The sequence below is a fragment of the Lactuca saligna genome, chromosome 9 (genome assembly GCF_052625555.1).
Source record: "Lactuca saligna cultivar CGN05327 chromosome 9, ASM5262555v1, whole genome shotgun sequence".
Taxonomy (NCBI): Eukaryota; Viridiplantae; Streptophyta; class Magnoliopsida; order Asterales; family Asteraceae; genus Lactuca; species Lactuca saligna.
Genome location: NC_136425.1, coordinates 78,597,073 through 78,623,090, shown reverse-complemented (window position 1 = coordinate 78,623,090; position 26,018 = coordinate 78,597,073). Strand labels below are relative to the sequence as shown.

Sequence of the window (26,018 nt, the reverse complement as noted above, 5' to 3'; positions counted from 1 at the left end):
GATATTGTACTAGCCTACTAGGAGGCATGTTGGTTGGTAGAGGTGGATGGTCCATCAATAATGTTGGTGTGAGTGGTGTTGTGGATGTTGAGCTCCACCTCAGTATTCTCCCTTGGCAAGTCTTTGTCGAGGGGAGAGCAAGGCAAAAAAAATATCGAGAAGGGCACAAAATTTGACATGTCGAGCATCCAACATGGTGTTTGACAAGCCATATTGGTTTTGTCGAGCTCCCAACCCACTCTGAGTAGCCTAATAGTCTATGGGTAATTGGTAATGGGTAAAAGTGTAATAATGCACTGTGATTATTTTTTTTTTTTTTTGGAAATGACAGAATTATATTATAAATCACTGTCTAAAAGGCAAAGGCAGGACAAAAAGAAAACAAAAAATCATAAAATATTGAAAGAACAAACACACCAATCATACCAAATACAACTTACATATTTTTTTCTTATGTTTTACCTAAGTAAAAAGTAAAAACCATGATGATAATATTATACGTCAAAAATAACAATAATAATAACAAGGGATAACAACTTAAAAGGGTAATGTATTTTTTGATTTGTACACATTTAGTCACTGACTTTTATTTTCGTTCATATTTACCCCCTTCAACTTGTTAATCTGTACACATTTAGTCATTATGACCGACTACTCTAGATTAGCCGGTAAAAATGACTTAATAGGGTAATATATTTCTCACTTTGTACACATTTAGTCCTTAATATTTTTGTGCACATTTAGTCCTTAATATTTTTTTTGTAGCAAAATAAGTCATTTTTGTTTTTGTACTCATTTAGTACTTATGAATGATTTCGTTAGGTTTTTCTCATGACATCTTACGTAGGATAGTCATATGGTGGTGGGATAGTTTAAGGTGGTCTTGCTATATGTTGTAGGTTATAGTTGTAGGCCAAGATACCTGATGTAGACACAGAGGCTCGATAAGAGCGGTTGGGTTAAGCCGACATACTAACAAACCTTGGGTATTCCAGTCTGATGAATGACTGGATCTATTGCATGTTGGCATTCCTGTCTGACAACTGACTGGTCCAAGGTATTCCACTATGATGAGTGTGGGCTCGTTATGCAGGATAATCCGTTTGTTGTATCGAGTATTTTGGGGAAAATTCACTAAATTTTGTGCTTACCCAGTTGTTTATTATTCAGGTTCTATCGTTGATCGTGGGAAGGAGAAGCACACTCATCAACAGTATTGAGAATTATGTGTTTCTTTTATTACTCTGATTTTCGATAAATGTATTTTGGAATAAACGTTTTTTTCTTAATAATGGATTTAGAATTAGGGACTTTTGCCTTATTTAAAAATGAAAATTTTTTGTTGTGAAAATGAGACGTTACACATAAACATCAACAAGTCCACACACTTCATCAATGATTGTCCCACGTAAGATGTCGTGAGAAAAACTTAAAGAAATCATTCATAAATTAGGTGCTGTTTGTTTTTTTGAAGTCAAAATGTATGCAGTCTGCGGACCACATCTGCAAGCCTCTGCGGCAGAAGAGATGGACCAAATGTCTGCAGTCTGCAATAAGAAGACTGTTTGTTTTTAACTTCTGCGGGCCGTTAAAATAAATTGAATTTTTAAACTTAATTTCATGTTATAAACATTAAAAATGCATTTTTAACAAAAAAATGAAAAAAAAAAACTGCACGATGGCCATTTTTTTTTTTTTGGTTTAGGTTAAAATAAGGTCTGAAGACCTTTGAAGACAGTGGCCCATGTCTGCGCCAGGAAGACCTCGCGCAAACGTTTTCTGATCTGCGCACTTCCAAAAAACAAACAATCTGCGAGGGCATACGTCTGCGCGTTGTCTGTGCGGCGCAGACAAAAGTGGTTGCGCAGATCTTCACACAAAAAACAAACAGCCCCTTACTGAATAAGTACAAAAACAAAATGATTTATTTTGAAACAAAAAATATTAAGGACTAAATGTGTACTAAAATATTAATGACTAAATGTGTACAAAATGAAAAATATATTACTCTATTAAACCATTTTTCCCGACCAACCTGGAGTAACCGGTCATAAGAACTGAATGTATACAGTTTAACAAGTTGAAGGGGTAAATGTGGATGAAAAAAACTCAGTGATAAAATGTGTACAAATCGAAAAATATATTACTTATCCCTGGTAACAAAAATGGAAAGTTATATTTGGAGTAAATTATACGAATCGCCCCTCGTACATATGTCAAAATGCACGTTTGGTCCCTATTTTCAAAAATTAACTCGGACCGTCCCTCGTTAGTTTAAAACTAACACGCTTCATCCCTCCGCACATAAAAAGACCATTATGCCCTTATTTATTTTATTTTTGATTTATTTTCTCTTTATTTTTTATTTATTGCTTTATTTATTATAAAAATAATTATTATTTCCTTTTAAAAAAGAAAAAGGCCCTTATATTTGATAACTCGTCCCCCCCCCCCCTCGGTCCCTTCCTCTTCTTTGATACATCTCATATCCAGTTATCCACCATCACCAGGCATCTTTGGTTTCAAACAAAGGCAATCGACTCCAACCTCAATCTCTATTTCACTCTCGTCTTCTGTATTCTTCTCTTCTGATCTCATACTTGCATCCACATCATTCTTATCTCCATCTCTCTATCTCTCTCAACGAAGAACACTACATAAGATCTAGGGTTTTGACCCTAGGCAGCGTACAGGTGACGATGGCGATGGCGGCGCACAGGAGACGATCTGTGAACGATAGCGATAGTGGAGTTATGTCTAACCCTAGACGGTGGTTTGAAATGCAGGTGTTGATTCGAATGTAACCACATATTCTCCACATATTACCAACTGGATCAGATGCATAAAATTGGTGAATAAAACCACCACCACCAGCAACAGTTATGTTGTTGTCCTTCCTCCTTTGTCGCCTATCTTCTTTCTGTCCTACTCTCTCTTTCTTGATTTCTAGAACCATTGGGTTACAAGTTTCATATTGGGAACCATATGTGAAATGTGCAAATTAAGGTGGTTGGATATGATGACAAGAGTATGATTAGAGGAAGACAGAAGAGTGCAGATCGGATGGGTGATGTAAGGATAAAGTTGAGGGGTGGTGGGAGTGTAAAATGCAATTATCCAACTCCGGTGGACGGATTTTGACTTTACAGGGGGTGAGATTTTGAGATGAAGATAGAGAAACGAGAGGGAAGATTTAGGGTATCCAGCTAAATAAGGGTCGGGGTGTGTAATGGTGAAGGGCCACTTTATTTTTTATATATTACTACATCTGTCCCAAATTGATAGTCTACTTTTGACTTTTGAAGTATTTTTTCTTTAATTTTGATCTTAAATATTTTTGTTTTTTATAGATAATACTTGATACAAAATATATGAATGGATTGTATTTTAATTATTTTTTCATTGTTATAATTTTTATCAAGTAATATATAACACAAATAAAAATATTTAAAGTCAAAGTTGAAGAAAAAAGATTTCAAAAATAAAAAGTGGACTATCAATTTGGGACGGAGTGAGTATAATTTATAAAAGAAATTCAAAAAGAAAATAAGTAAGGGCAATATAGTCTTTTCAAATCTCACAATGGATGAAGCGTGTAGATTTAAACTAATGATGGATGAAACGTACAACTTTCAACCAAACTAAAAACTATCCGAGTTAATTTTTGAAAATAGGATCAAACACGTATTTTGGTATATGCACGATGCACTGTTCGTGTAATTTACTGTTATATTTGATTGGATGCAATGGAGGCGGACATGTAAAAAAAATTAAAAATAATAATAATAATAATATTGGACCAATGCACCGTGATTTCACTTTCAAAGTATTGAAGCACGTTGTTTTGGGCACCGATGTTCGGTATGTCATGACGTTGGCACCGATTGATTTCCAAAGACAAAGACAGCTGACAACCCCTTAATTAGATTTACACACAGTTTGTGCGTGTTTTATACATCCATGGCGGTTCTTAGCCGTCTGCTGAGAGCTACAACGACCACTTCCTACACAATTCTTCGCTTTTCCTCTCCCTATTCTACATCATCATCCTCGGAAATTGGTGTGTTAGCGCCCACGATAGCTTCTAATAAGAGTAGCGACAGAAGGAATGTGCAGTGGGTGTTTCTCGGCTGCCCTGGCGTCGGAAAGGGCACCTACGCCAGCCGCCTCTCCAAACTCCTCGATGTTCCTCATATCGCCACCGGTGATCTCGTTCGCGACGAGCTCTCTTCCAAAGGCCCCCTTTCTTCTCAGGTAACTAGACAATTCAATTAACCCCAATTTTTGCCATCACTTTAATTTCTTGATCAAACTAGGTTATTGAGGAGATCTGTAGAAAACTAAGTATTCCTTTTAATTTCACTCTACAGCTTACAGAGATTGTTAACCAAGGGAAGCTAGTTCCAGATGAGATCATAATTAATCTATTGTCCCATCGTCTTCAAATTGGGGAAGAAGCCAAAGGCGAATCAGGTTTCATACTTGATGGGTTTCCCCGAACCATAAGACAAGCAGTGAGCATTTTCGTTTTTCATTCTACTCTCTTTTCATCTTCTTTCTCTTCAATTTGTTCTCATCTACATAAAATCTTATTTCAGGAAATTCTGGAGGGAGTAACAAACATTGATTTAGTAATCAATCTGAAGCTCAGGGAAGAAGCATTGTTAGCAAAATGCCTAGGGAGAAGAACTTGCAGCCAATGTGGTGGGAACTATAATGTAGCTTGCATTGACATTAAAGCTGATCATGGAAACCCTGCAATGTACATGCCTCCCCTTCTTCCACCTCCACATTGTGCATCAAAACTTATCACTCGATCTGATGACACTGAACATGTTGTTAAAGAACGCCTTCGCATCTACCATGAGAAGGTATGTTTGTTTCATCTTTACACAATACACATCAAAGTTGCTATTATGTGTAAAAATTGATGAAATTATGTTACAAATTCTTGCATTGAACCCTTAATTTTTATAATTACAGAGTCAACCAGTGGAAGAGTTTTATCGGATCAGAGGAAAGTTGTTAGAGTTTGATCTTCCGGGAGGAATCCCGGAATCATGGACAAAACTGCTTCAAGCTCTAAATCTGGATGACCATGAAGATACAAGATCTGCAGCAGCATGAATTTGGTAGGGGTAAGTTGGTCATTCTTTACATTGTAAAATGAATAATTAGGAAATTTATTCTTTATACAAGAAGGCTAAGATGATTCAGACTTGGATTTGGATTTGGATTTGAGGATGATGAATGGAAATTGTTCATCTTACTTGAAAGTAGTAGTAGTAAGGTTGATGTAAAATATTCTAATAATCCCAAAATGATAATGGGATAGATAATCATAAAAGAATTGTGGATTTAAGATAATGATGAACAACATGTATGTTAGGATTTCAATTTTTGTTGTTTTGATGCACTTACTAGTATTATTATTATATATATGTGATTGTTAATCCAGTTTGGTATAATGGAATCTTTAACATGAGGCTAAGCCTCGTGCATTAGTGTCACTGCAGGGACTAAGTAGATGTATGATTTAAAGATTATATGAATGAAAGTAATTTATAATTATCATTTCATTCCATAAGAATAGCGAAAAAATGAAAATAAACGCTCTCTCAAATCAATTGTTCTATGCCAAACAACTAGTCCATAGATAGCATGTTAAAAATAACATGATTTCACATAAATGGAACAAAAATAAAAGTTTGGGTAATTTAACTTCTTTGAAAAACGTTTAAGATACTTAGGGTGCGTTTAGTTGCGGAAAAATGAGCCGTTTTTCGGAAAATTTTTCCAAGAAAAATGAGAATTTTGAAAACGCGTTTAGTTCGTCTATTTTTCTAAATTTTTCACGGAAAATGAAAATTTTCCGTTTTCTAAAATTACAAACAAGTTGGAAAATTTTGGAAAACTGATAATCATTGTTTTCCATATTTTTCTAATTCCAAAAATTTTCTATAAACACACACCAACTTCACCCCATCCACTTCTACCTACCCCCACCTTAGCACCCCCCACCCACACACACATACATACCCATCCACACACACCCACACACACCCCCACCCACAAACACACACACTTACACATACATACCAACACACCCACCCACAAACACACACACATACACATACATACCCACACACACACACACAACCACCCACAAACACACACACACCCACCCACAAACACACACACATATACATACATACCCACCCACCCACACACTCACCCATAAACACACACACACACACACATACACATACATACACCCACACACACACACCCACCCACAAACACATACACACCAACCCACAAACACACACACATACATACCCACCCATACACACACACACTAACCCACACACACACATACATACCCACACACCCACACCTACCCCCACCCCCACCCTCACAAACACATACACCCACACACACACACAAACCTACACCTACCCCCACAAACACACATACACACACACTCGCACCCCCACCCACCCAACACCACCATAACAATCACCGACCTACCATCACCACCACCACCACCACTAACCCGTCACTAGCACCACCACCATCCCCACCACTGACAAAATTGACGCCGCCACCACCATCGTCTGTCATCACCACCACCGCCGCCGACCCGCTACCGTCACGCACCCCCACCCGTACCCTACTACCACTACCGTTTTTTTTAAAATGAAAACCGATAGAAAAATAGACATCTAAACACATTTTCTAATTTTCTAAAACTGAAAATGAAAAATGAATAAGTTTAACTAAACGCGTTCTCTAAATTTTTCAATGAAAAATGAAAACGGAAAATGAAAATTGAAAAGGGAAAACAAAAAACGGAAAATGAAAATTGTTTTTCCGTAACTAAACGCAACCTTAAGAAGTGGAACAATGGTGACTAAATAATGAAACATTTTTGTACCTTCAAATTACTTTAGATAAAACATTTTTGTAGGAATGAAAAGGCCCATTAGAACCGAACCGAGTAGGTTCACTTATTTGGTTCTTGGATCTCGACTTTCCCGTTTTTTTGGTTTTCGGTTCCGGTTCCGACACCTATGAGTGAGCAAACTACTCGTTGGAATCAGTTGGGAACCAAAATATGTAATTATGTTTTGTTCTCGGTTCTTCAAAGTATTTATAAATTCGTTTTTTGGTTTTACGGTCGTGTTTTGAAACTGATAACTCACCCTTATTTATTTATTTGAGAGAGATGTGATTAATTAAGAAGATAAAAATAACAAGGGATATTTTTAGAATAAATAGAAAAAAATAGAATATCTTTTTTTCGACAGAATTGCAAAAATGGTCCCTGTGGTATGCAAAATTTTGGGGTTTTAGTCCAAACCACGAGTTTTTTTTGGAACCATAGTCCTTTTGGAGTGGTTTCTATGTGGTTTTGGTCCCTGACTTAACTCCCGTTAAGTTGGAACTGTTAAGCCCCCTCACGTGCCTCACACGTGAGGGTAATTTCGTCATTTCATATGTCAGGGACCATTTTTGCATAAACGTTTTTTTTGGATTAATTGACATTTACCCCTCATTTACTTTCCCCAACACTCATCAACTCCCCAACTCCCTCCTTCTTGCTTCTGCTCCATTGAACCTGCAAAAAACCCTCGTTGCTTATCCAAACAAGATAATCGAAACTACACATATAAGGGCATACGTTTAATACGAAATGGTGTTCGTAATGTGGCATATTAGACCAAAACACGAAGTTGTTGATGTATCAACTGTATATGGTAAGCTGCTCTGTTTTCTTTAACTTTTATACTTTGCATTTTCTTATTGATTTAGAACAAAAAAATGCAAAATTTTAACTTTGTTAATATGTATAATTTTGATTTTTAGCTGGTGCACCCACATGGTTTAGTATTAAGCTTCATCACGGTGGGAAATTTACTAAATTACCTGATATAAAGTACATTGGAGGTGAAGTGCGTTATGTTGATTATCTGGACATTGATGAGTTTTCTGTGCATGAACTTGATGCCATAATGCTTGACCTAGGTTACCCAGACCCACGAAATTCTGAATTCGCTGATGAATCCCCAGTTATATACTACCATTTTAGGATACCCAATGGTGACTTTCAATTTGGTCTTAGAGCTTTAGGGAATTATCAGGATGTGATCAACCTTTCTAAATACATTGCACATAACAAGCTGATTGAGGTGTACACAGAGCATGGAAAGACAAATTTATTGACTTACTTCATGTCACCAAATGCAAAGGGTAAAGTTGTCATTGAGGAATTACCAGAAAATGATGATCAAGGGGCTGAAGTTGAGGGTCAAGTTCATGCAGATTCTCCAATGAAAAATGTGAACCATGGTAATGGTGAGCCTATTGGTGAGTTCATGTCTCTGATTCTTTTTAGGAGTAAGAATGATAGTTTCTCACCAGAGTATAGAAGGGGTAGGGTTGGGAATTCCAAAATAGGTGAAAGTTCTTGTAGCAAGAGGCTTAATTTAGATTATATTGATGAGGTTGTTCACATTTCAAAGGAAAAGAATGATGATCTGGATGGTTCAACTAATGTTCAGGAGGCAGCAACTTGTGTTCATATTGATGAGATGGATGGTGTTAGGGAGGCTGCAAATGTTGTTCAAGAGGCATCAACTTTTGATGAAGAAGGCTACAACACCCCCCCTGTTAATAATGTTGATGAACAATTGAATGAGTTATTTGATAACCTTATGGAAAATTTGATTGGGAGTGATGATGATAATGCAGAGTATGAAGGGGATGGAGAATCTGAAGAGGGTAATCAAGAGTATGAAGAGGATGATGAATCTCAAGAAAGTGATCCAAATTTTGAAGAGTATGATGAATCTGAAAATAGTGATCCAGAGTATGAAGAAGATGAGAGACAAATAGAAGATGAAGATCATATGGATGACATAATGGATGTTGACAACAATATACAGGATGTGGATGTGGACATGGGAGACTTCACTCTCAATGTTGAAAGTGATGTGGAAGGTTCTTGTATAAATGTTGTTCATGGGCATGAACCTGAAGATATGGAAGTGATTAACAATGAGGAATTTGAATCTTTGGATGAAGGATCCGACCAAGACAGAGAGAGAAGAGCTCTTATCAAGAATTTGAGAAAAGAAAAAAGGTGCAGTCTTGGGGTAGTACATAAACAATCTTTTTCAGTTGGAGATAAATTTAATAGTAAAAAAGAATTAAAGGAGGCAATTGATATGCATGCACTAGAATCAAGAAGGAATCTTTTCTTTAAAAAAAATGACAATGTAAGGCTTAGGGCACAGTGTAGAGGTGTTGTACCTGTCACCAATAAAGGCCAAGTGGGCAGTCAAGCTACCACTTCAAAAAGAAAGGGTAAAGAATTAAAGACACAAAAAGTAACATGTGGTTGGTACATTCATGCATCTAGGTCAAATCCTGAATCCGACTGGTTTATAAGGACCTTAAACCAAACTCACACATGTTTGCAAACAAGGAAACTCAGGGCTTGTACTGCTTCTTTAATCAGCAAGAAAATCTTTGATCAAGTTGAGGCGAATCCAGATATACCTTTGAGAGCTATACAAGATCACTTTCAAAAGACCTACCAAGTGGGTGTTAGTATGGACAAGGTGTTCAGGGCAAAGGATAAGGCAAGAAAGCATGTAACTGGTGACTACACAAAGCAGTATGAACTGTTGAGGGACTATGTTCTCGAACTTCAAGCCACCAACCCAGACACCACAGTGAAAATAGATGTATGTTCTGAGCCTAACCCTGATTCCCCAACTAGGCAGTTTAGAAGAATTTATGTGTGCTTGGGTCCACTGAAAAAAGGGTTCAAGGCATGTCTTAGGGACTTATTAGGTTTTGATGGTGCCTTCATGAAAGGACCATTCCCTGGGCAAGTCCTTTCAGCAGTTGGTCTTGATTCCAATAATGGAATTTACCCATTAGCATATGGGATTGTTGAGTCTGAAAACACAGAAAGCTGGAAATGGTTTTTAGATAACCTTGGGGATGACTTGGACCTTGGAAGAAACTCAAATTTTACTTTCATAAGTGACAGGCAAAAGGTAAAGTTGGAAGTAGTTTTTATACATTTGGTCATTTAAAGTGTGGTTGTAAGTTAATTCTAATGATTGAAAATTAATTTTTGCAGGGTTTACATACTGCAGTTGAGCAAATTTTTCCCAATACTGAGCATAGATATTGTATCAGACATATTCATGACAATATGAGGAAAAGATGGAGGCAAACTGAGTACAGGGACCACTTATGGAGGTGTGCATCAGCTACCACCATTCCTGAGTTTGAACATTTGATGAAGGAGTTTAGTCAGTATGATAAGGAGGCATGTGAATGGTTGAAGCAAATTCCTCCTAAACATTGGGCAAGGAGTCATTTTTCAGGTAAATCTATATATTCCAATTTGGTCCTTATGTCTTTCACTTAGTGAACTGTTTTACTTGTATGTGACTTGTATTAAATGTTTTTTAATTGTAATTTACACACAGGAAGAGCAGTTTCTGATGTGTTGATATCAAACATGTGTGAAGTGTTTAATGGGAAGATAGAGAAAGGAAGGGATAAACCTGTCATTGGATGTTTAGAATTCATAAGGGAGTATCTAATGAAGAGGATATGCAATGTCATGAAGGAAATGAAAAAGGCTAAAGGTCCACTAACACCCACAGCAACAGACATCCTAGCTGCAAGAAAAACAGTTGCTTCACAATACATTGCTAGGTGGAATGGGGGAGACAAGTATCAAGTCACAGGAGCTTTGCAGGATCAACATGTGGTTGATGTTAGGAACAAAACATGCACTTGCAGAAAATGGGAATTAATTGGAATTCCATGCAGACATGCAATTACAACTCTGAATGAGATGAGTAAAGACCCAGAGGCTGAGCTTGACATTTACAAATGGGTTCACAAGGTGTATTTTCTAGAGACATGGAAAAAGGCTTATTCTTTTAAGGTGGAGCCAATTAAGGGTAGATCCATGTGGCCCAAAAGTGAATGTCCCACAAAGCTAATCCCTCCTCCACATCGCACTCAGGTGGGAAGGCCTATGAAAAAGAGAAGACAAAGTGAGGGTGCAAGGTTAAGCAAAAAGTAGAAGGCAAGTCAAGGTGATGGAGTGAATGCTGCACAAGAAGGAGGTTCCCAAAAACCAACAAATGATGGAGTGCAGAAGCTATCAAGGAAGCATATCAGTGTTACTTGTAGCAAATGCAAGAACAAGGGACACAACTCTAGGACCTGTAAAGGGCAAGGTGGGAATCAATCCAAGAAGTAATGTGTCATGCATGCATGGAGTTTTCTGTGATTTTGGTTGGTTATGAAAACTTGGTTGTTATGTTTACAATATTTTGTTGAAAATTTTTGGTTGGTTGTTATGAAAACTTGGTTGTTATCTTAGGTATGGTAATGTGTCCCTTTTGGTAATGTTTAGAATCTTTGGTTGTTATGTTTAGAAACTTTGGTTGTTATATTACAAATCTTAATGAAATGTGCATTTTGGTTATGTACAATTGGTTCTAATATATATATTTTTGTAACACATTCATACCATTTCTATTCATATGTTAATTCTTATACATTCATACCATTTTGGTAAAACATTCATTACACTTGCATCATAAAATTGTACAGATATCATTATCATCATAAGTCACTACAAACTTGATCACATAAAATTACAACAAAATAACCAAAACACCCTTCAGAGTATACCCCTACACAAACCAAATATAAAAGAATACAATCACAAAGAAAAACCAACTTCCAAACATGTACATTTTCAGCTTCAAATTATCATCCTTCAATGCTCTGACATTTGCCACCAAAATGTTGTTCTTGCATATCAGTCCATTGCATTGATCCTGTAGCATGTTCATACCTCTAACCAACTCATTGCACCGTTCCTGCACTGAATTCAAATTTCTTAGCAGACCAGGTATGATGGCTTTAGACCTAGCACACATTGGGGGATCAAGCCACCCAATAAACCCACAAATGGAATCATTCATAGGGCATGCAAAAAATCTCCTTCCTGGATTCAAAGGGGTCCAAGACGTTTTCACCACAGCAACTTTTCCACAAAAACATAGCACCATTTTTGTTGTAGCAGAGCTCAAGAAGAAGAAGGGTAGAAGAAAAGAGACGTTGGGGAAGAAGATCGTAGGAAATGGGGGTATTTAAAAGGAATTAATCCAAAAAAACGTTTATGCAAAAATGGTCCCTGACATATGAAATGACGAAATTACCCTCACGTGTGAGGCACGTGAGGGGGGCTTAACAGTTCCAACTTAACGGGAGTTAAGTCCAGGGACCAAAACCACATAGAAACCACTCCAAAAGGACTATGGTTCCAAAAAACTCGTGGTTTGGACTAAAACCCCAAAATTTTGCATACCACAGGGACCATTTTTGCAATTTACTCCTTTTTTTCTAAAGATGAGTTTTAAGAGATATTTTACATTTAGAATATAAAGAAAATTGCAAAAATTGTCCCTGTGGTATGTATTTTTTTGGGTTTTAGTCCAAATTTCGACTTTTTTGGATTAGTAGTTCTTTTGAGCTAGTTTCGTTGCGGATTTTGTCCCTCTTCAAATTGAAAAGACTAAAATACCCTTAACATATTTATTTTTCATTTTTCTTTCTTTTTTAACATTTTATAATTAATAAATAAATACAAAATCTCTCTCTCTCTCTCTCTCTCTCTCGTCTTCTTCCCCACCCACCCCTTCTCTATTTTTCTTTCGTCCAGTAGATCACCTACAACCCAAAATCAAAAAGAAAAATCCATTCACTATTTTGTGTATAATCGCTACCAGCAAACGAATCCAGTTAATAACTTACCACCACTACACTTCTCTCCCCTTTATATCTACTTCCGTTTTTTATCTAGGCTAAGAAATTATCACATTGAAATTCATCAGCTTGATGCTGAGAATCTAACCTCACACCAAAACCAGGTTTACTTCATATAAAAGAGACATCTTGTTTCAAAATTCAACATTACCACACCAGATCTTGAAACATAAGATAAAAAGGATTACAATCGAAATAAGTTGTGACAACCCAAAGTTATTCCGTTACACTACCCCGTTACCGTTAACGGAACATTCCACTGTATAAAAGTTCCGTTAATTAGAGGACGCCAATTAAGTAAATATTTCATTTATTTATGTCGTTAAGTCGTGATAAGAGATAAAAACTCATAATACACATTTCCATTTAGTTGGAAAAGTTAGTTTTTATTATTACGACCACTAAATCGGGTGAGACCAAAAGCCCCGTTAAACGACAGTATCGGGTAGAATATCACTGAGCTCCAACTCCCACCCATATATAAGGGGGAGTAAACTCCATTTGAGCCTTTTCCACCCTCTCTCTCTATACTCTCTCTCTAGACTCGTTTTTGACCCGAATCCGCAACCAAACGCTTCCAAATCGTAAGTCCACTTACCCTAGCTTCTTCTAAACATTATGACTTGTGATTATACCCCAAAATTCGACCATATAAGCTGTTAAAGAGGAGTTTACAGCCCAGGAACACTCTAGGGCTGTAAACCCCTTAAATGTGGCCAAAATAACCCGAACTTGTCCCATTGAGCCTATGAACCAATTAAGGAAATTGTCTAGGATTGTTTAATCATCAAAACATAGGATTTTAGGGCATAAAAGAGAGTTTACGTCCCAAGCACATGCTTAGGCCGTAAACACCTCTTAAACTTGTCAAAATGCCCCAAAAACACTCCCAAACCACCCTTGGACTTAATACATAATTTAGGGACTTGCTATTTCGGGCTTAGATAAATTAAACACAATAAAATGAAGGGACAAAAGGAGTTTACGGCCCATACATGTGTCAAGGCCGTAAACACCCTCAAACATGCTAAAATGATAGTTTTAAATCCCCCAAATGGCCTCACACTTCATTATAAATTACTAGGAGGGTATTAAGGGCTTGAAACTTCAATAAACTCAAGGAATGAGAGTTCATGGACGTGAACTCCCTTAGGGATGGTTCATGGGCCGTAAAATCCATAATGGTGCCCTTAAAGACCTTAAACTCATTCATACTATATAGCTTTGGACCTAGAATAATTCCATGAACAAGATAGAGCCTTAAAACACACTAGAACCCCCTCACCATGAGTTTACGGCTGTAAACTCATGGTGAGTGGTCCCTGGGCCGTAAACTAAGCTTTGGGAGTTTACTCTAGGAGACTAAACTCCATTCCTAATCCATACACACCTTTAGACGCTACCCGTGACACCCCAAACGCTTAACCAAAGTGTTTTCCGCTCCTTTGAGTGCGTATACGTGTTTAATTAGTATTAAATATACTAATTGTATGTGAACATATGTTATCATATGTTAAATAGGTCATTGAGTGTGTTCGAGTCTTTGCGTGACACCGAAGACCGAACCGGCACCTCCGTCGGACCTACTTACACCAGGTGAGTTCATACCCCTGAATGAACCTTTTAATGTTTTTACATGTTTTATAGGGGTGGGGGGATACAAGTTAAACATGCCAGTTATCATATCAATCATCTGTGATTGATAACCCGCATGCACGAGATTTTACCACACTGTACACTGTTTTACCGAGTAGGATACTATAATGGTTTTCAAAAAGGTTTTCAGTTGTTTCAAAACTCTTACTGGTACTGTTGTATCTAAAATCATTTCAAACTAGTTTATAAAGGTTCCAAATATTTCTACAGGTTTTCAAACTTATTTTACCAAAGAATACTAAAATGTGATTTTCCTAAGTATAAAGGTTTTCCAAGGTTTTCGTCAAATTTCTCTTTCACGTCGTATACTTATACTTGTTAGTTACCGCTACTTCGCTTTCACTTATTGTAAACTCCTACTTGATAACGCTTTCACTTCTTGATACGCTTATACCTGTTATTGCCTCTATTTCGCTCATACTTGTAGTCACTTATACTTGTTAGACGCTTCTACTTCATCAGTTGTCGTTTCCACTTCGTGATACACTTATACTTGGTGCACTTATACTTCACGATTCGACTATCCCACACGGTTTGTTTACACTTTACGATTCAGTTATTCCACACTATTCGCTCACACTGTATGATTCAGTTATTCCACACTATTCGCTCACACTGTATGATTCAGTTATTCCACACTATTCGATCACACTGTACGTTATACATCACGATTCGGTTATTCCACACTGTACGTTTACACACCACGACCCAGTTATACATCATGATGCGTTTCCACTTGTTACACACTCAATCGTAGTTAGATGTATGTTTGTACTTGTATAGGTGCATATAAATAATGATTGAACGACTTAGGAAGGTTTGTCCGCCCTATTTCCTTTTCTTCGTTGAGATGTGGTCTGGTGGGATCGGATGGCCATCCGAAGGTCGTTTGGTTCATTTGTTGTATGTTATGTATACGAGTATAGACATATAGGTTTACATTAGTCAGGCCAGTTATGAGTCTCTACCCCTAGTTCATCACTTACATATGAAACCCACTACCCACTATTTGGGATGCATCTTCAGGACACGGCCTTCTCCGTCGTCTAATTGGTAACCAGAGTCTCCTGTAGGGAGATCGGACATTGTGTGTATAGATCTATACGGGATTGACACCCCCGCACCCTGACCGCTAGCTACAGTCCACGGCCCACCAAGCCAAGGGGTGACAAATGTCATATTTTATAGACGCTTGTAGGGCGTCAGGTACTCTAGTGTCAGTTAGTATGGTTACGAGTATCCCAAGTTGCCTTATAATTCTTGGCCTTAAGGTAACGGTATTTCACTGGCAATTTACACTGTATGTTGGTAACTCATTTTCAGAGTCACACTGTTTTGACCTTACAAGATGTATCTTTCATTTGATACTGTCTGCGGTCTGTATTCTTAATTTTGACCTTGCAAGATGTATCTTTCATTTGATACCGTCTGCGGTCTATATTCTATGTTTTGACCTTGCAAGATGTATCTTTCATTTGATACTGTCTGCGGGCTGTATTCTCTGTTTTGATCTTGCAAGATGTATCTTTCATCTGATACTGTCTGCGGTCTGTATTCACTGTTTAAGACCTTACCAGCTGTACCTTTCATTTCGTACCTTCTGGGGTTTGTGTCTCCATTTGTTAGACGGAACCAGGCGTGCCGTTCATTCGATACTCTCCTGGAGTCTATGATTCCTTTCCCTTAGTCAGCAGTCCTCACTGTTGAGGCATATGTTATTTCCCTGACTTCTCTTGCTTCCTTTAATAATCAAATCCATTATTTTGATAATGATAGCGATTAAGGGAAAACTACTTTTTACCACATAACTCCGTCCAGTCTTGGTAGAAGGCTGCTTTTATTAAAGAAAATATAGGATTTTCTGGAAAGAACTCTAATACACTGTAACTCTTAAACTACTACATTATAAAGTTATTTGAATAAAATGTCACTAATTACTTATGAACTCACCAGCATTTGTAAAAATGTTGATACTCGCTTTTCAAATAACTTGTATTCTCAGGTTAGCATTAGACAGGTACATCCCCGGAGCTATTGATGAAAATAGCTTAGTACCATGCTGTTCTTATTACATTTGTCTGTATTACTTTGATACCCTGTTGTGTAAACTATGTAAAACTATTACTATTAACGCAATGTTTTGTTGTACTTTGATTACTATAATGCATGTGTTGTGATACTTGACATGACATCATCCACCCCAGAACGTTTCCGCCGTTCCGGTTTTGGGGTGTGACAGATTGGTATCAGAGCATTGTTTATAGTGAGCTAAGTATATCAATTCATAAAAGATATACAGCCTATAAATACAAAAGGGATAAAACACTCTGACCAAGAATTATACTTTAAAATATAACCATATTTTACCAAAGTATAATAACACCCAGAATCTAAACACTCGAACACAAGTATCACAAGAAGAACAAGAATAAAAGTCTTTGGATGTTGGGCATTACCGTCAAACCTGGGCAGTTATGTAATCGTACGCTGGAATAAATGTAACCTGATCAACTACATTTATTCGAGATGCGATGAACGTGTGCTTGGGAGTGATAGTGGTGTTGCAACAAGTCTGAAAACTTACCAACTAGGAATGCTAGAGCCAAACATAAAGTTTAAAAATACTATAGGAGTATTTTGGAACACTAAAAGACTCGCATAAATCCCAGAATCATATTCAGAAGATAAGAAAACAAACAAGAAATTTAAAATACCATAGGGGTATTTTAGGATACATAGATAACCTTGTGTGAAGAACTAAAAGATCCTTACTAATATACCTACAACTACAGAGAGTATACTTCCAAAGTTATATATAATAAGGATCCCATAGGCTAAGAATGTGTGGTTTCGCCCTATTTCCTTTTCCTCGTTGGGATGTGGTTCTAGAGTAGTATCACATATTCGAAGGCCTATCGGATCTAAGCTATATATGATTTGTATACCCTATGTAATCGTAGCAGGACTCGGTATGGATCACTCAGCAAAATGTTACTAATCTCTTAGGAATCTTTAGACACTTCCATTCTCACACGAACCTTGTAGAAAACTCTATCCACTTCAGTACTCGATAGAAGAGTTGATTCCGACCCCGAAGAAGTTCATTGAGAAGATTTCCAGCTTGGAAACAAATGAACTAGGTCGAGACTATTGAATTCACCAAATGCCTATATCTTTTAGGGGCATCGGTGAGAAACTCACCTAAACTTCCGAGATTTCCAGTCATCCATCATGAAGTGATGACACCCAGAGGCGGATTCAGAATTAAGGCGGAGTATAAATTCAATATGTCCATACGAGAAGAGAACCCTAGGTAACTACCCGAAGGAAACCAACGACGGTCCCAGTCAAAGATACGAGGCAGGCAGAGGGAGCCAGTGTATGGAACCCGAGAAGTGTCTTTTCCTCATGTTCGTCACGCTAATACACTCATAAAATAATACAATTTAGTGAGTTAGTGGTTACACTACTCATGCTATGTGTTAGGTAAATCGTCGTTTCCCGATGCAAGTCACACGATTAGAGCGGATCCCCACACCTCTGTTGAGGTTGTTTAGCCATAAGTCTTCATGAGCCTTTCTTTCTACGGTCTTCGTTCCGAACTGTTCTCAAATCTCTCCAGGTCAGAGAGTGAAACCTTTCCCAGTATAAAGGTAACTTAGTAGGAACGACTCCTGCCTTATGGCCTTTTTCCGATACTCATACTCCTACCTTGCATACCAGGACTACATCATAGGGATGTAGGTCAACACTCAGACAACCAGTACCCGAGGCACGGGAAAAATCTATGCCTAATACAGTTAGGACAGATATGTCCAGGGTTAGCCATCGTCTCTCATTTTCTTGCGTTCCTTTCCGTGTAGGAAAAACCATGCCACCGAAGAAGCGCAACCAGTCCGCAAGCAAGAAACCTACTCTCTTATTCGATGAAGCTACGTTCCAAGTTGCAGTCTTAGCAGTCGTAGCAGCTGTCATGGCTCAACTGAATGCTAACAACGCCAATGATAGTAAGAGCCCTATCGGAAATTCCGATCCTAGCAATAGACAGCAACAACCAACCCCTGCATACCCAGCCACCTAAGAACCTCACTCAAATCCACTAAAGAGAAAGATCAAGATCGAGGAGGGAAGTACCTCAGCTCATGGACCTTCCGAAGGGCAATGAGCTGAGATGGTCAAATTCCCTACCAACCCTTCCATCCCTACACCTAGGAGACCATACTTAGGAAACCTTCCCCATTGTAGCAAGTGCAGCTACCATCATCATGGTGTCTGCCGGGAGCTTTATTGTGCTAGGTGCCACATGTTGGGGCATATTGCTCGCGTCTGTAGAACCCCGGTTGAGTTCATTACATCAACCGCCAATGTGGCGACCCGTACAGTTTGCTACCTATGTGGTGAAATGGGACACTTCAAAAGGGACTACCCAACCGAAGGGAAAGACAAGAACACAGGAGGATTCTAACTCTACTACTTAGGGAGAAGCATCAAGGAACCTGGTAGATTTTTGGTACGTCTTACGATCTCAGATAACTAAACTGAAAACATTAAAGGATTAATTCAAAATGTAAATACTTCCCCATTAAGGCGAAAGTCGCAGCACTGTTATAAAATCTAAAATTCATTGGGTAGAACTATAATGGCTAAATGTATGCGTTACGGCCATGTATAGTTAAGATGGATAGACCTAGAGTGAGTGAATGCCGCCTCATTTCCTGTTCCTCGTTTGGTTGTGGATTTAGGCGGGGTCGCTCAGTAAACAGTCCTCCCCACCTTAATCATAAATGACTAGTATATGTTAGGAAATTATAGAAATGCCTCGTGAGAATCCATTCATGAAAAGGTACTCCACTCAGAAACCCTTAGAACACCCTATAGCTCCACGTCGACTCTATCGGTCCAAGTATCCGTGATAGTGATACACAGGACGAAACCCGAGACGCCTAGAACTTGTGTGCCTATTCGACGCATGACTCTATTGACCCTCACTTTATATCATATTGGAGTGTGCCAACTTTGACGACTCTATCGATCATGGTTTGACTTCGTTCAACCATGTGTTCATCCCTAGTGCTGTGTAAAAAGAACTTTCTCTGTAGCCCTTTTCGGCAAATAAAGGCTCTTCCGAACCTAATCATAACAAAAATAAACAAACCTAATGCGATCCGTTAGTCGTCCCTCTTACATCAAACCTTCCGAAGTACCCAGGAGAGGGGTACCGCGCGCTGTTGACTGACCCCTCTTAGTCATATGGAAACCGAAGCGAAAGACACTACAAGATACTCCAGAAGACGATAACCATATGAAGCATACTCCGTAGATTCCCCAGAAAGACCCTTCGCACCTCGCACGTCAGGTTCGTGAACCCAGAGGATAGAACTCAAGGGACTGACCACTATAACCAGGTATATGCATAAAGGTGGTATATAGTGGAGATCAAAAAGATTTAAGATGTGTGCTTCCTCCTTACTCCCTCTTCCTCGTTGGGTTGTGGGTCTGGGGTGGAGTCGCACAACTGAACATCCTGCCGACCTCAATTATATATTGCTTGCATACACCAAGTATTAGTGGTTAAGCCAAGTATGAGCTCTACCACGAACCTCATAGTAAAGCCCTTCATCCTATTCCATAAAATAGGAGTTGGAGTCAAGAGAACCACTATGGGCTGAGCTACTAAAATGACCACAAATCCGAAATTTGTTGTCATATTGGTTAAGCTCACGTGATAACTAACACCCTCAGTTAGTAAAGAGATTAAAGTTCGAGTAATGGAACCCTATACTCACCAGATTCGACCTAGACCGAGAAAATTCAGAACCTTTGGAAGAGTAGTTGCCAAAGATGTTCGCACTACTCAGGCACTTTGTCCACCCTGTTACTGACGAGTAGTGCCTAGGATCCTCCGCCCTCTCTCATGGAGGAAGTCACCATCGCCCTATAGACGATAGACTGTATTCTCTAAAGCGAACACTAGAATACCGAGAACCACATGATAACCTTCGTAGCCAAGAACAACCTGATCAAAGTATGAAAGTAGTTGCATTAAGTCTTATAACCCAGATCCCGAAGAGATTACAGACTCGACACCAGTCTAGGTGTTATTCGATGGGTTATACAAGAGCACACTTTCCGCACTCAAATAAACCAACACCTTGGAAATTTGGGCATGTCTCACAAGGTTCATTGGGCTATCAAGTGTTCCACGAATACTATTTCACACATAAATAGTAGAACCACCTCCCAAGATAGTCCAACACCCGTTTGGTGAAACCCTATCTCCCTAACCCTGAGGGTTTCCGCTAGAGATATCTCAAGATTCTTAAGTGCAGGTTCGTTTTGCACAAGATTGAGATATCCACTCTACAACGAAAAGATACCATAGACACGCAACCCATCCGATGATCTAGAAAGTCTCTATCAGCCAGTTGACAGGAACCGCGAGACCAAAGACCACTCGAGCTTCCTAAGAACTAACCTGAAGGACTACACACACAGTACGAGTGAGAACGTTAGGAACTTCGTAATGGCAATCACGTCAGTGATGATTTCGCCATAGGAGTACACTATGTTCTGAGTACTGAAAAAGCTCTACCATTCTGAGAGCTTAGGACCATCTGAGAATCCTCATGAAGACTTGGTCCAACCCCTTTCAGGCCGCCACTACCTTCGGATATTCCACAAGTTTCACACCCGATCGATCCGCTCCTTAGACTTGATATGCAATTACTCGACATCACTCTTTGTACCCCACTCATCTTGATAGAAACCATTGAAAACCCTAATCTTGAAGATACACCAGTCGGAACCCACTAACTACACGAGACGGAATCCGCGTCCCGTAGGTGAAGGTTTGTTGGAACGACAAACACAGGCCAGAGTTCACTTGGGGGTGCGAGGACAACACGAATAGGAAGTACCCTCCTGCCTCTACTCGGTCATTCATACCAATTACCTTGCCTAGACCTGAATTTCGGGACGAAATTCCCTCTAACGGGGGGATGATGTGACAACCCAAAGTTATTCCGATACATCACCCCGTTACCGTTAACGGAATATTCCACTGTATAAAAGTTCCGTTAATTAGAGGTCGCCAATTAAGTAAATATTTCATTTATTTATGTCGTTAAGTTGTGATAAGAGAAATAAAAACTCATAATACACATTTCCATTTAGTTGGAAAAGTTAGTTTTTATTATTACGACCACTAAATCGGGTGAAACCAAAAGCCCCGTTAAACGACAGTATCGGGTAGAATATCACTGAGCTCCAACTCCCACCCATATATAAGGGGGAGTAAACTCCATTTGAGCCTTTTCCACCCTCTCTCTCTATACTCTCTCTCTAGACTCGTTTTTGACCCGAATCCGCAACCAAACGCTTCCAAATCATAACTCCACTTACCCTAGCTTCTTCTAAACATTATGACTTGTGATTATACCCCAAAATTCGACCATATAAGCTGTCAAAGAGGAGTTTACGGCCCAGGAACACTCTAGGGCCGTAAACCCCTTAAATGTGGCCAAAATGATCCGAACTTGTCCCATTGAGCCTAGGAACCAATTAAGGAAATTGTCTAGGAGTGTTTAATCATCAAATCATAGGATTTTAGGGCATAAAAGAGAGTTTATGGCCCAAGCACATGCTTAGGCCGTAAACACCTCTTAAACTTGTCAAAATGCACCAAAAACACTCCCAAACCACCCTTGGACTTAATACATAATTTAGGGACTTGCTATTTCGGGCTTAGATAAATTAAACACAATAAAATGAAGGGACAAAAGGAGTTTACGGCCCATACATGTGTCAAGGCCGTAAACACCCTCAAACATGCTAAAATGATAGTTTTAAATCCCCCAAATGGCCTCACACTTCATTATAAATTACTAGGAGGGTATGAAGGGCTTGAAACTTCAATAAACTCAAGGAATGAGAGTTCATGGCCATGAACTCCCTTAGGGATGGTTCATGGGCCGTAAAATCCATAATGGTGCCCTTAAAGACCTTAAACTCATTCATACTATATAGCTTTGGACCTAGAATAATTCCATGAACAAGATAGAGCCTTAAAACACACTAGAACCCCCTCACCATGAGTTTACGACCGTAAACTCATGGAGAGTAGTCCCTGGGCCGCAAACTAAGCTTTGGGAGTTTACTCTAGGAGAGTAAACTCCATTCCTAAGTCATACACACCTTTAGACGCTACCCGGGACACCCCAAACGCTTAACCAAAGTGTTTTCCGCTCCTTTGAGTGCGTATATGTGTTTAATTAGTATTAAATATACTAATTGTATGTGAACATATGTTATCATATGTTAAATAGGTCATTGAGTGTGTTCGAGTCTTTGCGTGACACGAACACCCAACCGGCACCTCCGTCGGACCTACTTACACTAGGTGAGTTCATACCCCTGAATGAACCTTTTAATGTTTTTACATGTTTTATAGGGGGGGGGGGGAATACAAGTTAAACATGCCAGTTATCATATCAATCATCTGTGATTGATAACCCGCATGCACGAGATTTTACCACATTGTACACTGTTTTACCGAGTAGGATACTATAATGGTTTTCAAAAAGGTTTTCAATTGTTTCAAAACTCTTACTGGTACTGTTGTATCTAAAATCATTTCAAACTGGTTTATAAAGGTTCCAAAGATTTCTACAGGTTTTCAAACTTATTTTACCAAAGAATTCCAAAATGTGATTTTCCTAAGTATAAAGGTTTTCCAAGGTTTTCGTCAAATTTCTCTTTCACGTCGTATACTTATACTTGTTAGTTACCGCTACTTCGCTTTCACTTATTGTAAACTCCTACTTGATAACGCTTTCACTTCTTGATACGCTTATACCTGTTATTGCCTCTACTTCGCTCATACTTGTAGTCACTTATACTTGTTAGATGCTTCTACTTCATCAGTTGTCGTTTTCACTTCGTGATACACTTATACTTGGTGCACTTATACTTCTCGATTCGACTATCCCACACGGTTTGTTTACACTTTACGATTCAGTTATTCCACACTATTCGCTCACACTGTATGATTCAGTTATTCCACACTATTCGATCACACTGTACGTTATACATCACGATTCGGTTATTCCACACTGTACGTTTACACACCACGACCCAGTTATACATCACGATGCGTTTCCACTTGTTACACACTCAATCGTAGTTAGATGTATGTCTGTACTTGTATAGGTGCATATAAATAATGATTGAACGACTTAGGAAGGTTTGTCCGCCCTATTTCCTTTTCTTCGTTGAGATGTGGTCTGGTGGGATCGGATGGCCGTCTGAAGGTCGTTTGGTTCATTTGTTGTATGTTATGTATACGAGTATAGACATATAGGTTTACATTAGTTAGGCCAGTTATGAGTCTCTACCCCTACTTCATCACTTACATATGAAACCCACTACCCACTATTTGGGATGCATCTTCAGGACACGGCCTTCTCCGTCGTCTAGTTGGTAACCAGAGTCTCCTGTAGGGAGAGCGGACATTATGTGTATAGATCTATACGAGATTGACACCCCCGCACCCTGACTGCTAGCTACAGTCCATGACCCACCAAGCCAAGGGGTGACAAATGTCATATTTTATAGACGCTTGTAGGGCGTCAGGTACTCTAGTGTCGGTTAGTATGGTTACGAGTATCCCAGGTTGCCTTATAATTCATGGCCTTAAGGTAACAGTATTTCACCGGCAATTTACACTGTATGCTGGTAACTCTTTTTCAGAGTCACACTGTTTTGACCTTACAAGATGTATCTTTCATTTGATACTGTCTGCGGTCTGTATTCTCTATTTTAACCTTGCAAGATGTATCTTTCATTTGATACCGTCTGCGGTCTGTATTCTCTGTTTTGACCTTGCAAGATGTATCTTTCATTTTATACTGTTTGCGGGCTGTATTCTCTGTTTTGACCTTGCAAAATGTATCTTTCATCTGATATTGTCTGCGGTCTGTATTCACTGTTTAAGACCTTACCAGCTGTACCTTTCATTGGTACCTTCTGGGGTCTGTGTCTCCATTTGTTAGACGGAACCAGGCGTGCCGTTCGTTCGATACTCTCCTGGAGTCTATGATTCCTTTGCCTTAGTCAGCAGTCCTCACTGTTGAGGCATATGTTATTTCCCTGACATCTCTTGCTTCCTTTAATAATCAAATCCAGTATTTTGATAATGATAGCGATTAAGGGAAAACTACTTTTTACCACATAACTCCGTCCAGTCTTGGTAGAAGGCTGCTTTTATTAAAGAAAATATAGGATTTTCTGGAAAAGAACTCTAATACACTGTAAACTCTTAAACTACTACATTATAAAGTTATTTGAATAAAATGTCACTAATTACTTATGAACTTACCAGCATTTGTAAAAATGCTGATACTCGCTTTTCAATTAACTTGTATTCTCAGGTTAGCATTAGACAGGTACATCCCCGAAGCTGTTGATGACGATAGCTTAGTACCATGCTGTTCTTATTACATTTGTTTGTATTACTTTGATACCCTGTTATGTAAACTATGTAAAACTACTAATATTAATGCAATGTTTTGTTGTACTTTGATTACTATAATGCATGTGTTGTGATACTTGAAATGACGTCATCCACCCCAGAACGTTTCCGCCGTTCCGGTTTTGTGGTGTGACATAAGTACAAAAAGAAACATGTTGATCAGAAGCATTCAGTGAAAGGAATGTGGAGGTCGTCGATGGAAGGGAGATATAGGTCATTGATAGAAGTGAAAGCACCGTTGGGATTGGAAGAAAGAATAAGGGTGAGATGGTGGGGTGGCTTAGCTTTGTGAAGAAAGAAATAAGTGTCGAAGTTTAGACCGTTCACAGTAGTTCTACCTATAGAAATGATACGAGAAGAAGAAATAGGGAAGGAGGTTCGATGGAGTGTAATGGTTTGTGATGAGGAAAAAAGAAAGACGAAGGAGAGCCCCCATTGTTTTCTACAGGCGACATCCCATCATCTAACTGAATCGCACATGATTCCTCAGATGTTGAATCCAGTAGAGGTTGAGATGTTAAAAGCTTGATTTTCATAGATGTCAGTCCGATTACAGAGAGATCTTGATGTAACTGTAGATCTGTGGACATGATGAGGTGGTGGTCACGGTGGTTGTTGGTGATAACTCAGTGGGTGTATGTGAAATTTTAATTAAGAAGGAAGATATAAGGAAGATGAAGTTTTCCTAGTAAAAGATGTGGGGGTATAAGAGAGAGAGAGAGAGAGAGAGAGAGAGAGAGAGGTGGGCCTATATTAATTATTTATTTTCTTTTTCATTTAAATTAAATATAAAAAAAATAAAAATTAAAACAAAAAGGCATTATAGTCATTTCAATTTTACGAGGGACCAAATCTACGTACAAACATGGCCAAAAGGACCACTAATCCAAAAAACTCGTGGTTTGGATTAAAACCACAAAAAAATGCATACCACAGGGACCATTTTTGCAGTTTTGTC

At 38.7% G+C, this 26,018-nt stretch overlaps 1 protein-coding gene across 1 annotated transcript; it reads left to right on the top strand.

The window, feature by feature from the left end:
* Positions 1-3,857: 3,857 nt before the first annotated feature.
* Positions 3,858-5,397, top strand: LOC145018786 (P-loop containing nucleoside triphosphate hydrolases superfamily protein). Its single transcript, XM_078976631.1, has 4 exons — positions 3,858-4,254; positions 4,371-4,514; positions 4,599-4,871; positions 4,984-5,397. The coding sequence occupies exons 1-4, from the start codon at positions 3,961-3,963 to the stop codon at positions 5,125-5,127; spliced, it is 855 nt and encodes a 284-aa protein (XP_078832757.1). The 5' UTR covers positions 3,858-3,960; the 3' UTR covers positions 5,128-5,397.
* Positions 5,398-26,018: the final 20,621 nt, after the last annotated feature.